Source organism: Lytechinus variegatus, chromosome 1 (genome assembly GCF_018143015.1).
Source record: "Lytechinus variegatus isolate NC3 chromosome 1, Lvar_3.0, whole genome shotgun sequence".
NCBI classification, from domain to species: Eukaryota; Metazoa; Echinodermata; class Echinoidea; order Temnopleuroida; family Toxopneustidae; genus Lytechinus; species Lytechinus variegatus.
This window is the reverse complement of record NC_054740.1, coordinates 20,475,995-20,489,636: the sequence shown is the minus strand read 5'-3', so window position 1 is coordinate 20,489,636 and position 13,642 is coordinate 20,475,995. Positions and strand designations below refer to the sequence as shown.

General features: G+C 35.2%; 1 protein-coding gene across 2 annotated transcripts in view; it reads right to left on the bottom strand.

Annotated features, from left to right (window-relative positions):
• Window positions 1-8,200, bottom strand: part of LOC121408699 (transmembrane protein 131-like) — a 69,011-nt gene extending 60,811 nt beyond the window's left edge. For both annotated transcript variants that reach the window (XM_041600261.1, XM_041600272.1), the window contains exons 1-2: window positions 8,051-8,200; window positions 4,298-4,356 (exon numbers count right to left, since the gene is read on the bottom strand). In XM_041600261.1, the coding sequence (XP_041456195.1) occupies window positions 4,298-4,356; window positions 8,051-8,171 (180 nt within the window). In that variant the 5' untranslated portion in view covers window positions 8,172-8,200. The remainder of the gene's footprint in view (window positions 1-4,297; window positions 4,357-8,050) is intronic.
• Between the last annotated feature and the right edge of the window lie 5,442 nt (window positions 8,201-13,642).

The following is a 13,642-nucleotide window of genomic DNA, read 5'->3' as shown; positions in this document are numbered from 1 at the left end:
TTGTATAGCGCGTATCACTACTGATGGGCATCACTATGCACGTAATAGGAAAATAGACAAAGACAATTATGTAGACTGTCTCAATCATAAAACCGCTTAAACAAATAAGTTTTTTTTTTTGGTTGAGTGCTACTACTTTTTCTATTCACACAGAAAAGTCTGTTCTTGAGACTAATCACCCAAACCATAACAAAGCCATTGAGTTTTTCCTTGTATCCAATAGTTTTCCTTTTGGAATGCAAATGTGCATTGTTAGGACATGACAATAACTTGATACGGTTAATAAACACAGTCAAAAGAAAGGTGAATAAGGTTGATTTGTGTGTATGGGGGTGGGGGTATTATTACCATGAAGTGTATTGAAACTTCAAATTTAGATACACTGAAGGATAACAGGTATGCAAGTAGGCCTAGAGTAGAAGGATCCGTTGTTCCTTCTTCATTTCACTCAAGGTTCATGATCTACAATACATGCATGTAGGCCTTCCTAGTCTCGACTACTCATATAAAAATTTAAAAAAATAACTGCAAAACTCAGTATTAATACAGCAAGGTGGTTTTTTTTCTTCCTCCTAAGACATGAGTTATGAAAAGACATGTGGCATTTTCACTTCTGATGTGCTTTCTCCAAGGTGGCTGATTATACCAAGCCTGAACATAATCAATTGACATTATTCATCTCCATGGGGATGATATGCTTGCATCATTGAGCACTCACTGTATTCCCTCATGAGCCAAAACCAATTTAATATGCATGTGCATTGCATACACAGGGAATCATTTTGCTTTACAAAGTTGAATAGCATTTTTGGTCATGAGAGAAAGGCTCTCAAAGTAATGTACAGTCCTATGAAAAAATATGCTATACAAGGACTTTATGCATAGCAGTCTTTCAAAAATGTGGAGCAAATTGCAATGAGATACCTGGAAAATTATTCCCTGCTACACATACAAATTAAGTTATATGACAGAATAACCCAACCATTTGCATTAATTCATCTCCAATTCTTTTGATCTGTTTGCCATTTACAATTCTTGTTATATAATCATATCCATTTCAATGATAAAAACGAGACAAAAAAAGTCCCCTGAATTCCCTATCAAATTCAATGTACATGTAAACTATCAATTTGAAGAGGTGGGCTACATACAGTACATGAGGGCCCTAAAATATTAATTATTCCCTGATTTCTGTATACATTTTTTAATATCCTTTTTTCTTGCATTTTCCAATATCCTCTGCCTGAACTGACTTCCTTCTTCATTCTCTCAAATTGTGATAACTAACTCTCCCATATACCCTCCCATCTGTATCTTGGCTTCTAATCTCCAACATTGAATAATAATGTATATGACAAAGGTTTTAAATGATCTGATTGTAGACAGATTTGAAATTTAATAAAAGCATATCAAATTGTTCATCCTGATTGAAGGAAATACAGAAGCTGAAATATCTGAGGATATACATGTATGTATCACATTGCAAAAATCACTCAAGATATCTCCCAAAGATAACATGCAATACAGCAGGCTTCTGAAATCTGTCTGGATAATATATTTTCAAACTAAAAATTATTATTTGAGGTTATGAATGACCGATGGTAGTACCGGTTATACACATTGTAAATAGTTACAAATTTAAGGCCATGAGAATTTCTTAAAAATATGAGACTAAAATGAGATCAGAATAATTATTTTCATGTATTTCATTTACCAATCCTAATCATAAACCCGTTTCATTGGGAACCTCTTTGCAAACCCATTTTTTTGCATTTTCTGCCCCAAGGATATGGTAGGTATCCATTAACCTGTCATTTTCAATGAATCAAATGCATGTACACCGGAAATCAACCACATCTTAAAGTGGTTTCAGACCCGCCTCGAAATTCATCACTTACCGGTATTTTCTGATCGGGAAATTCATCCAAAGTAAATAATGTGTAATCTCTTAATTTAACAGGGATTATTGTGATCAAGAAGGTTTGATACCACCTAATGTAACAGTGGTTAACTATTGAAATAAAAGAATACATGACAGAAAATTGTAAAAACACCAAATGCAACTAATTTAAGAACTTATTTCTGTATCCATAATACATATGAATTTTAACCCTCTCATCACTGAAACTGGACTATGGAAAAAAATAATCTGGTGTAAAATCGAAGACACAACTATCAGAGAAATTGCAGGTACATATTATTGATTTAAGTTTATATGAAATTTATTATTGTGTAAAAGCAATATCAAATATTTTGTAAAAGCTATAATAGGAAACTAAAGAGGTTTGGTTATATGTACATGGGCTTGAATTCATTTTGCAACAATAACTTGGAAGGCTCAAAATTTCACATTACATACATGTACAAGTATTTCATAACATTCAGCTTTTTTTTTTAATCTGCCAATTCTATTCTAAAAGTGGTTATTTGGAGGATAATTCTTCATAATGTCCCTAATAATGTGCAATATTAATATCAGCCTTCATTTGTCTATCATAGGTTTGGAAATCAGAGGTGAGCATTATTAGTGAAAGCATATTCAAGTTGAATGCCAATGACAATATTACTGTTATATGCAAATGAGGTTTAAAGTAATCCCACCACCATCTCCTCCAATAGCTACACTACCTGGGGGAAATGATTATGTAACTTGTACCTCATTAAAGGGGCATTGTTGACATCAATGAAATACTCTGGCAGAACAAACAAGATGTCGGAGAAGATTACAAAAGCAAACAAAGATAAGATGAAAGGTACTTGTGATGTTTTCAGGATGGATAATTGTATTACAGACTTCATCCATGTCACTCAGTTTACAGCTGAGTTTCTCCAGTATCAAAAGCTGTCTATTTCAAAGTATATGACCAAAGAAATAATGTAGGCCTGTATATTTTTTACTTAACATCTGCACAGGTCAACTTATAAGAACATTAGTTATATAAACAAGATTAGCAGGAAAGTGATGAAATAAATTCTTCAAAGTCAACCTTGCATAGGATAGCGCTACATATTCTGAGATCACCAAACATTCCACTTATGGTTTCCCATGTACCGTGTATGTGATTAAAAAATTACTACTTAATTTTGACCTTCGCTGGAGCAATTGATCATAAGCTTTCTAAAAGGAGCAAATGACAGTTCTACCGCTTTACGCAATAAAATTTAGACTTGGCTGAATGCTAGAATTTAAATATCCCCCCCCCCCCGTCAAAAGACAAAATTATATTTAATCTCTGATTCAATATCGAACTTCACGACCCTATCTTCCTAGAAGACAAGTTATATCACTCTTCCCATCTCAGATGTAGGCCTACATGTAGTTTTTAAAAAATCTGGATTTTAACACTACCAGTAATTTCTGAGAATATTATGGAAAGGGAAAATGGTTATTGTCAATTTGAGACATTGTGATGTTACCTTGAAGCAGATGTTTTTAGGGGGGAAAATATACCTGCATGTATTGTACATGTAGTTGTAACTTGAATGGATTGTATTGTTTACAAAGTTTACTCAAGGCCACCAATTGTATAATTTACCAGTCACACCTTTGAAAATTCACTTTCATAGAGATATCTACACAAAAAAGACCTGTGAATTAATCTGCATGCAAATCATTGGCCTACATACATATATTCACTTTTCATCTGAAGAGACTATCGACATACCGAATGCAACCACATAAATTCTTTCTATTCTAATAGCTACCAGCATATATGCACATGAAGCCAGGCCATAAGTCAATTACTTTGTTTATAATTGAAAATGTACGCTTGCGGGACAAGGATGCACTAAAATGAACTAGCACAAAAGGGTACTCATGTCCTACAATTTCTGGAGAAGGTTGTTCATCTTGGCTTTTAATAAGAAAATCAATTGTTGGCAACAGGTAGATAAGAATATCAAGCTGAAAATATACTGATAATTTTGCAAACTTTAACAAAATAAAGAACGATACTGCAAACACATAAATCTTTATAAAGGTGATCCAACAATAATATTCAAGGGATATTCAAATAAATTACACTGCTCATTATTGAATTACTATTAGTTACATTTAATAGTAGTTTAGTACTATCATAATATCATGAACATCACCATCATCATCAAATGATAATCATCACCATTATCACCATCACCTATAATTATGACATTATATCATTACTGCCTCCACTGTCAGCTCATCAACATCGATTGAACATCCTCTATCATCGATTGAATCATTATTATATCAAAAGAAAAGATATGGAAATCCCATCACTAAATGTAGCCCACCAACTATTTGTGTACTACTACTAACCTTCAATGCAACTTCTTCTACTAGCTGTCGGAGTTCACTGATGTCTGATTGAACAAATGCTGTGAATCAATAAAAGGGATAAAAGTAAGATCACCTTTAAACTTAAATTGAAATATGTTTCTTACTACAAATACATGTACATGCATATTGTGTATTTTCCAGTGCGGACAGCACAGAAACATTGTTAGCATAAGCTTTAACAATGTGATAACAGAGGCCCTCTTACAACCGGTATTGTACATGTAGCAGCGATGCCTAATGTTAAACAATGCATCACTTATACCCCTTTCATAAACCCAATTAAAATGAATTAGGCGGCTAATAGCAGCATAATTTGGTCGTAAAATTGGAGGAGGACAAGAGTTATCCGCATTACTCTGATGCTGCTATTATCCACATAATAGCGGCATCGGGATAAGATTTTGAGTTTATGAACGCATTTCCAAATAATGCGGATAATTGCCATGGTGCGGTCACAAGGTCACCCTTTTCCAACACAACCGCATCGGAGGGGGCGTGTCCAGTTGTCATGGCGATTATCCGCCTTTTTCAGGACGGGCGCTCGTAAAAATAATGCGGCTTATTTTCGGAGTTTATGAACGCAATTTTTATTGAATTATCCGCATTACTCTTAGGCGGCTAATTGGAGGATAGGTTTATGAAAAGGGTATTACACATTGAATGTTTTTACTTCACAATCCAAAAGATGTGACTGGGCTTACTGTTAGCGCTCTGTTAGGATAACAATGTTTCTGTTTGGCCTGGACAGGTTAATGGTTAAACGAGTGTGGTCTACATACATGTACAGAGCTTACATTTATAAAGCTGCATTATAAAATAATCGTCATACAACATTCTACAAATTCATTTTTTATTCTAGTTCTTGGTTCCTCCAATTCAAATAACTTGGTAAAATATTTCATTGTCTCTCCTTTACTTCTAGGAATGCTACATTGTGCAGAAAATAAATTTTGCTTCCTAACTTCTATCATTGGGGGGGGGGGTAATAAGAAAAAAGCTTTCAACTACAAAGTTCTGAACAGTCCTACAATGTATACTATGTAAAAATCATATCTGCTACTCAAAAGACTTCAAGTATATGTGGAGCAAATAATTGTGATGCGATATAAGGAGAACTATATCCTACATTGCTATGCGTGACTGAATGTGTTTACTGTTCTGACTTTGGTGTGAATAACAAATGCATTATTTTTAATAGGCACAAAAAAATCCAATGTTTCAACAGTACAGTAGGATATCGTAGACAAGATCAAATCAACTTTTTCAACTTTGCCATAATATCAATAATAAACAATTTGATTGTGGGTATCAACAGAAAAACATCTCTTCATTAAAATTAATCTCAATTATTTTTAACAAAACACAACTCCAAAGTATAGATTTCTTGTCTGTATGCCTACACAGACAAAATAAAGAAATACAAACAAATTTCAAAAATTCATTTTTTTAGTATAGGTTCTAAGTATAAGTATTTATTTATTGTCCATAATAGAAATGGCATGCAAATACATAATAAAGACGTATCAAATTATACAAATTTATACACATGTAACATGAATAATGCAATCTACACAATAAACATAGTATTACTTTACATCATAACATTTTTTTTCAATAAGAAAGGCATTAGGTGAGTTTGTTGTAACTATTTGAAATTTGGAGATATTAAAGAAATACATTATTAATCTAGTAATAAAGTCATGTAATCTAGTCATGAACTACCCAATAGGGCCGTCTGCACCATCCCGAGTTTTCAAATTAGCGCGCTATTTCTGATCCGGCAAATTATCCCGATCTGAAAAATCTCGAGATTGTTTGTAATGCAGACGCAATTATCGCGCTAGTTCGTAGGATTAATCTCGAGATTGCAATCCCAAGTCAACTCGGGTTTATTTGCAAAATAGCGCGCTATTTACGAATTATCGCGCTAATTCGTAGGTGCAGACGCACTCGGGTTTGGACTCGGGTTAATTTATTCATGACCTTCAGTCCATAATGCAATTCGCGTTCCATTTCCGCCTTGGTCAAAACATAAACACATTGCGATTGTACTGAACGCATGCGAAAGTCAACTTTATCGCGAATAGCGTTCATCAATATTCCCCAATCAGCAACGATGGTGTCCAGCCCCCCCCCCCCCCGTAAATGGATTTTGGGAGAGACCAGACCGATGGGGGAGGCGCTCATTATCGACGATGGTCATAGTCAATAACAATACTGACAGCAGTGCAGCAGTGTCGTCTTATTCCTTCGCAAAATGTGAGCAAATAGCATTTCTTTCCTCCTCTCTCTCTCCCCCTCTGTCGTTGGGTTTGCCTCCTCCGCCATCATATTAAACGAAGAATACTTCACTCGCTTATATTATAGCGCGGCTGAGCTGAGAGGATTGTTGCATAACAACGGTCGAATTCGGCGAAAGTGCTAGTGAAAAAGAGTACATGTAGTTGATTGCATATCGCGGGAAGATATTCAAAAGCGCGGGCCGTTGAAACTCCAAGATCGAAAGTGCGCATGCTCGGAATATCGGGCTTGTTGCCTCGCTCGAGCAAGAATCGCTCTTCTTGCGATGGTGGAGACGGGGTTTCTTGAATCTCGAGATTAATCGCGAAGAGGGCTGATCGGGCTAAAATCTCGAGATTGAGCAAACTCGGGATGGTGCAGCACCGCTAAATGTCACCTCTGTTAGCCTCTTCAAACAAGAGGTACAGAGCATCCTGCTTCGCTAAGAGAGGAGCATGGTTTTTTAGCTGCACTTACAAGTAGAAACTTTTTAGTATATTTTAAAATACTGTACATACTCCACACCAGACCTGCCAAATATAGTACGACAATACACCAGTCGGTGGACTGTACTTTATCAGAAGTAAATTAGAAAAAACCTGACCCAACCAACAAAAATTACAATATCCACCTTTTTTAAAGACTTATTATTAAAAAAAATATTGATGGACCCTACTATAAATGATTCATTTTCGGGGGAGCTATCTAAACATTAAGTCAAAACTTTATCTATGACAGTCATGAGCGTATACAGTATCAAGATTATTTTCAAGAAATCTCAATAAAAACCAATTCCCAACAACAAACGGATCTACAGCCCAGGTAACTTAATTCTTTATCCTGACAGAAAATGTCATGAAGACTTGGAATTTACACTTTTTACATTAGATTGTCTTTGTACTTGAATTGTAGAATAGATTTTATGATGCAAAATACAAATATACATTGACAAGTTAAATATATGAGGGTATTCAGTACATCGTGATCATGGCCATGTGCTACACGATACCTACAACAACAAAACATTCCGTTTCTATCGCGTGGTCTATTCAATGCATTTGCACCCACAAAGCGACGTGTGATGCAGGCCATTCATGGCCAGCGACTTCCTGAACGTTGGTATGGCAATGTTTTGGTTAATAAAACTCATCGACAGGAGGAATCACTCTATAACAGACACAGGGAGAACGTACAACAAAATACTTAACATTATATTTCATGACATTAAGATATAAATTGACATTCTTGGGGGAATTCTTCGAAGAAATATTGGTTTAAATCTGAGATTGGGCACAAAAGAACACGTCTCTCGCGGAACATGCTCACCAACGGCATTTGACCGTGTGTTATGATACCGATCAACCGATGCATGCAATCGACAACTTGGGGTCTGGAAAAAATGCTCTAAAAACAACAATCATTTGAAAATTACAACAAATACATTAATATTACCTTCTGTTTGTGCTTTGGCGGTATCAATATATGTTGGAATAACTTGTAGAACTCCAAGGAACAGTGTAAACCACATTTGTATGAACCCACTGCTTTTCTCCATTCTCCACGTACCCGCCATGTTTTCTTCTTTCACTCATATCGAGCGCGCGCAATCCGCAAAGCAACAAACACGTACACCAAACCGATATGCGGTTTATCCACAGATGCAGAGATGTTTTTTTGGCAGTTAGCACTGTTCTTTTCGGTTTTCTTTAAGTCTTCTTTATTTCGTTCTTTCTTTCTTTCTTCCATTTTTCTTTCTTCCTTCCTTCCTTCCTTTCTTTCTTTCTTTCTTTCTGATTCTTCGTCATTTTTTTTTTGGGGGGGGCCTAATAAATCCCAGACTCTTGAGATGCAATATTGCGTCTGCTAAATAATTGGGGGATCATTTCGTACACCTCAAAATGATGGGCTTGCAACTCTGTACCTTCACGGGTGCAATCTATTTTGGGAAAACATCTGATTATCTTTCTCCCTTTCGTATTCCGGACACAGCCATAAAAATAAGTGTTGCAGACAAGAATATCATACATGGATGGAAGTGTACGTAATTTCCAAGGGAATGTAGCAAACAAGCTATAGTTTGTTAACTGAGCACCCCCCCCCCACACGCACACACACATTATGGTGCCATTACAGTGAATGGAAGGCCTTGAGCAAAAAAATAACAAAAAGCAAAAGCAAATAAAAAATTAAAATTGCAGGGTGAACACACACTTCCACTCACATTTCCTAATCGGTTGCTTTGCTCATTCGCATTGGTCCCTCTTGTTGAAAATTGCTTACTCATTCAAGTCCTGTTAATATTATGAAGTATAAATAAGACTAGGCTCAGCTACTTTTCTTTGTCTATTGAGTCAATGAAGTCACACAATTTCGAGTAAAATTGTTCTAGTATAGATTGGGAGTTGAATGCTATACAGAGATGGTGCAATTCTCTGTAGCCTGGGATTAGGACTTTTCTTCTTTAGCCCCTATAGTATGATATAGTACGATAAATGAAGTGTCGAATTTGCTTTATTATTCTTTCTTTTTCTATTATTTTCTTTGACTTTCTCTCCTTTTACCTTTATTCTTTTTTTTTTAGAAAAGGTGCTCATTATAGACATCATACATAATCATATATGAAAGAAAATGGATAAATGCAAACAACTTGTGGTAACTCGCTTGTAAATCTCTCTTGTGAATAAATGAAAATGAGAGAATAAGCGTAGCTTCAGTTCAGGTCACTCAGAGCTGATTCTGAATCAAAGGTTGAAAAAATGCGTCCGTCGGGAATCGAACCCGTGTCCATGGCTCTGAACGCCAACCACTAGACCAGGAGACGGGCCAGCAGTTAGGCGAGACCTCCTTTTATTGATTCTTTGTCTTTCGGTGCAGATGAGCTAATGAACAAATAGTTTTTCAACCTTTGACTCAGAATGGATGACAGCTCTGCAGCTATATACGCATCTATTATTCTCTCATTTTCATTCCTATCACTGAACTTGTTTATACATACAGGATATCACAGACAAGGTCTTTCTTTTGTTGAATGAATTATGGAAATCGCTTGGTATCTATTTTGAAGAAAAAAACACTACGGATATTATTGCAGTTTAATTATTTTTTCGTTCATTTATTTGTATATTTTTATCTTCTTCTCTTTCTCTCCAAATATTATGTTTACAGCCTTCATTCAGCTCTCCTATACATTTTCCATTCATTTTTTTTTCACGTCTACTGTTTGAGCCTATATGACAGCTATCTTGTATCCATATACATCATATTTCTTACTTCATTCTTTCCTTCCTTCAATGATTTCTTTCTTTCATCCTTATTTCCCTTCTTTCATTCAGTCGGTCAAGTAGCTGGATAAAGATCATTCAGGACAATAAAGCTTGTGCACAGTTGGCACCTCAAACGTCGATAGAGGACAGTATACACAAAATGATCACCAGTTGCATACAGTCATGTAGAGATATAATTAGTATACATCTCTATGCATACAGTATACTGGCTGACCAGCCTGTTTGCATGATAGAACCTCCCATGCAGCACTGATGTTTTCATAGGCGGCGATCCTATAAATCTTCCCTTTTCAGTGCATGGGACTGTCTCATGTGGTATATGGAGACTACATTTGAGAGGAGACAACATCGAACACGAGGCATTATTAATTTTTATTTATTTAAAGCGGCAAAGAGCGAAAATTTTGACCTTTTTTCACAATGAAAATAATAATTCTACACTAAAAAAAATGAAAGGATGAAAAGGTCTAAAGGGCAGTATTTCAACAATAAGGGTGGAAAACTCTTTCAATCCTCAGCCCTTTTTCTCCACTTCGCCTTTTGTGATTTCAGAGCGTACGATATATTTTACATAATTTTCAGAAAATTACATATTTCTCCCTCCTATTTGGCTTTCTTTTCTCTTTTTTTTCTTCTTTTTTTTCATGAAACTTTTAGGGTCCGGTAGCCCCATAAGACCCCCTCCATCATAATTCCAATAAAATCTCCCTGAGATTTTGAAGACGGAACAAGTAGTTTGAATACTTAATTGGTAAATGATGGATCATCCAATTCAGGGTATCGGGTGCTGAAAGATATTTCAAATTTTTCAAACTGTTTAATTCAAATTATTGTTTCCATTGTATACTTCTTAAGTGTCCTTTTTTCCCTTTTAGTGGTTCTAAAATGACAATTGTGATTTTCTTCGTTAAGTCATCCCACTTCCTGCTCTCTATCGAGAAACCCATAACCTCGTTTACTCTTATGCTCCGAATAATAATTATACATCTTATCTGGATTCCGCTACAGAAAAAAATCTGCTCCGGACTAAAAAAAATTAACTATCTAGATGACCCCCGCCCCACCCCATATACAAAACAAACAAAAAACAAGCGCAAACTACATCTAACATGCTCAGAGTCGAAAAGCGTTTATTGTTTATGTCCGTTAAACGTTGATTGAATGCCAAGACTAGTATGTAGCCTCAAATACAATTTTAGCAATAATTGAGATATTTTATCAGTGGTCAAATGGTATATAGGGAAAGGGGCTACTCGATGTTCGATTTTTTGGGGGGAGGGGTATATTCGACGATCAACAGGGGCCACCATTGTGCCTCCCGCCTACGCCAATAATAAAGTGGTACTCCGGGTTGAAAATATTTATATCTGAATAAAAAGAGTAAAAGTCACAAAGCGAACTACTGAAAATTTCATCAAAATCAGATAACAAAGTTATTACATTTTAAAATCTAGCAATAATTTGTGAAAATAGTTATATGCACGTCATCATCAATATTCATTAGATGGGCGGATGATGTCACATCCAACTTTCATTTTTCTTATGCTATTACATGAATTCACAATGATTAATTTTTTCATACATGTGTGAATAATTCATCCTTTATAATGATATAAGTTGCAGCAATGATTATATATTGCACAGTTGTTTTAATCATATTAGTGAAGTCCATGTCTTTTCCATGAATGTTATGTTTGATGATTTTAATTGTGATTATCTCCAACGTCTTTTTATTTATTTAATATGTAGCGCCTTGTGTAATGATCCATTAGAAAGTGCGCATTAGAAATACTCACTATTATTATTATTATTATCAATCCAATTTTTCAGTTCTTGGTAGAACAAAAATATTCTTGAATAAATGATATCATAAGATACAAAAGAACAAGTTGGGATATGATATCATCAAGTTGCTCGTTGAATATTCATGAAGATATGCAGATGTTTCACCGGAATAATGCAAATCTTTAAAACGTCATTCCTAGTCGATTTTTATCAAATTTTCAATGTTTTGTTTGTATGATTTTTCTTTATCTCTTTAAATCATACTGTTCTCAGCCCGGAGCATCCCTTTTATGGGGACGAGTTTGTCCACGCGCCATGGTTTTACCACATAATCATCATAAGACGATATAATGTACAAAGTGCACAGGTTTTTATTTAATATTGATATAGACCAACACACAACTTTTTTAAATAAAGAAACACAGTTTTATTGCATTCCGTTAAATAAAAAACGTATAAAAAGTAAATCCCCAAAGAAACGATAGATAAAAAAAAATCATTTATAATATCTCAGTCACAATTATTCTCTCTACAGTGCGTATCAAAAAAAAGTTTACACTTAGAAAAATTCCTGTAAAATGATACATTTGTAATATCCTAAAGATTTTTCCACATTTTAACATTGGTACAGATCCATTTAAGTAAATGACGATATAACTGTCGAAAAATATTTCCGCTTGAGTGAGCACCACTTACTTTTGAAAAGTTAGTAAAAAATGATTTGCGCAAAACTTTGAAATAGTTATGCGAATAAAAGTAGACCTTAATCATGAGGAACACGTGGAATTTAGCTAGTAAAATCAATTTGAAGATATCTTTTACCTTTTTTAACTTGTTTCCTTGCCCAAAACACTTTGAAGAGTGCATTGCGCCCCACCCCACTCCCCCACACACCGATGCCATCGTGGCGATATTTGCTTTACACTGAGCTGTGATTTACATGAAACGGCTTAGGCTTGATTTTTATTTTGTTAATCATTGTCAAGCTTGGGAAAAGTGTGGAAAACAAGTATTAAATTAAAAATGAAATGTAAACCCACTTTAAATGATAAAAAACTTAGTGAAAAAATGCTGGAGATGTCTGATATAAACTTTTGTTCAGATTCAGTTATGTCCTCAGATCCAGCTGGCAGAAAAATTGTGAAGGTTGTGTTTACTAAGTGTTGAAATTTCAATTTGGGTGGCAAAGTTGTTCCAAAATGCTTGATTGTATCCATTTTATTTCAATTGACTAAAAGTGCAAGGGAAAGGTACGAGAAATGTTTCGCAGGGTAAGTTTGATTTCGCCATTTCCCCTTGACACAGCGTGAAAACGAGCATTTCTGCGCAAACAGATTTCTGCGAGCTTTACAATAATGGACAGTACTCACTCAAGTGTAACATTCTGTCAAAACTTTTACTTTCATTGGATAGATGAGACCCAAACCCAAGATTACATGTGAAAAAAATACCAACATGATGTATATTTTTTAATTCCCAAGGCTTTTTCAAAGTGTAAACTTTTTTTTGATACGCACTGTATATACACGATACAATTTTCTCTACCAGCTTTCCGAGTCATATTTGTGCTGATTTGTCCATCTAAAGAGCCTCGAATCGTCAATAATTCAAGGTACACACGCATGAATCGAAAATCCCATTAAACAAAAATGAACCATGATAAATCAAGTAACAATCAATCATCAAACTATCATACTGATTGTTTTAAGTATTTAGCTATACTTTTATACGGTATATTTTTACTTGTGACCTTAATTGAGGCATACTCGTTGCTCCAAAAAAGCATCGAACCCTCACACTCACCTCATAACATTATGGAATGGTCTGATGGCAAGAACACTACCTTGGTCGGGTTCTGAAAAGGAAAGAAATTGACCCCCCCTCACTCTAAAATGTGCGACAATCCACATACGTATAAGGCTCAATGGTGAAAGGAAATATCATGCATCGCGTCTTCTTTCTTGTAAAATACCGT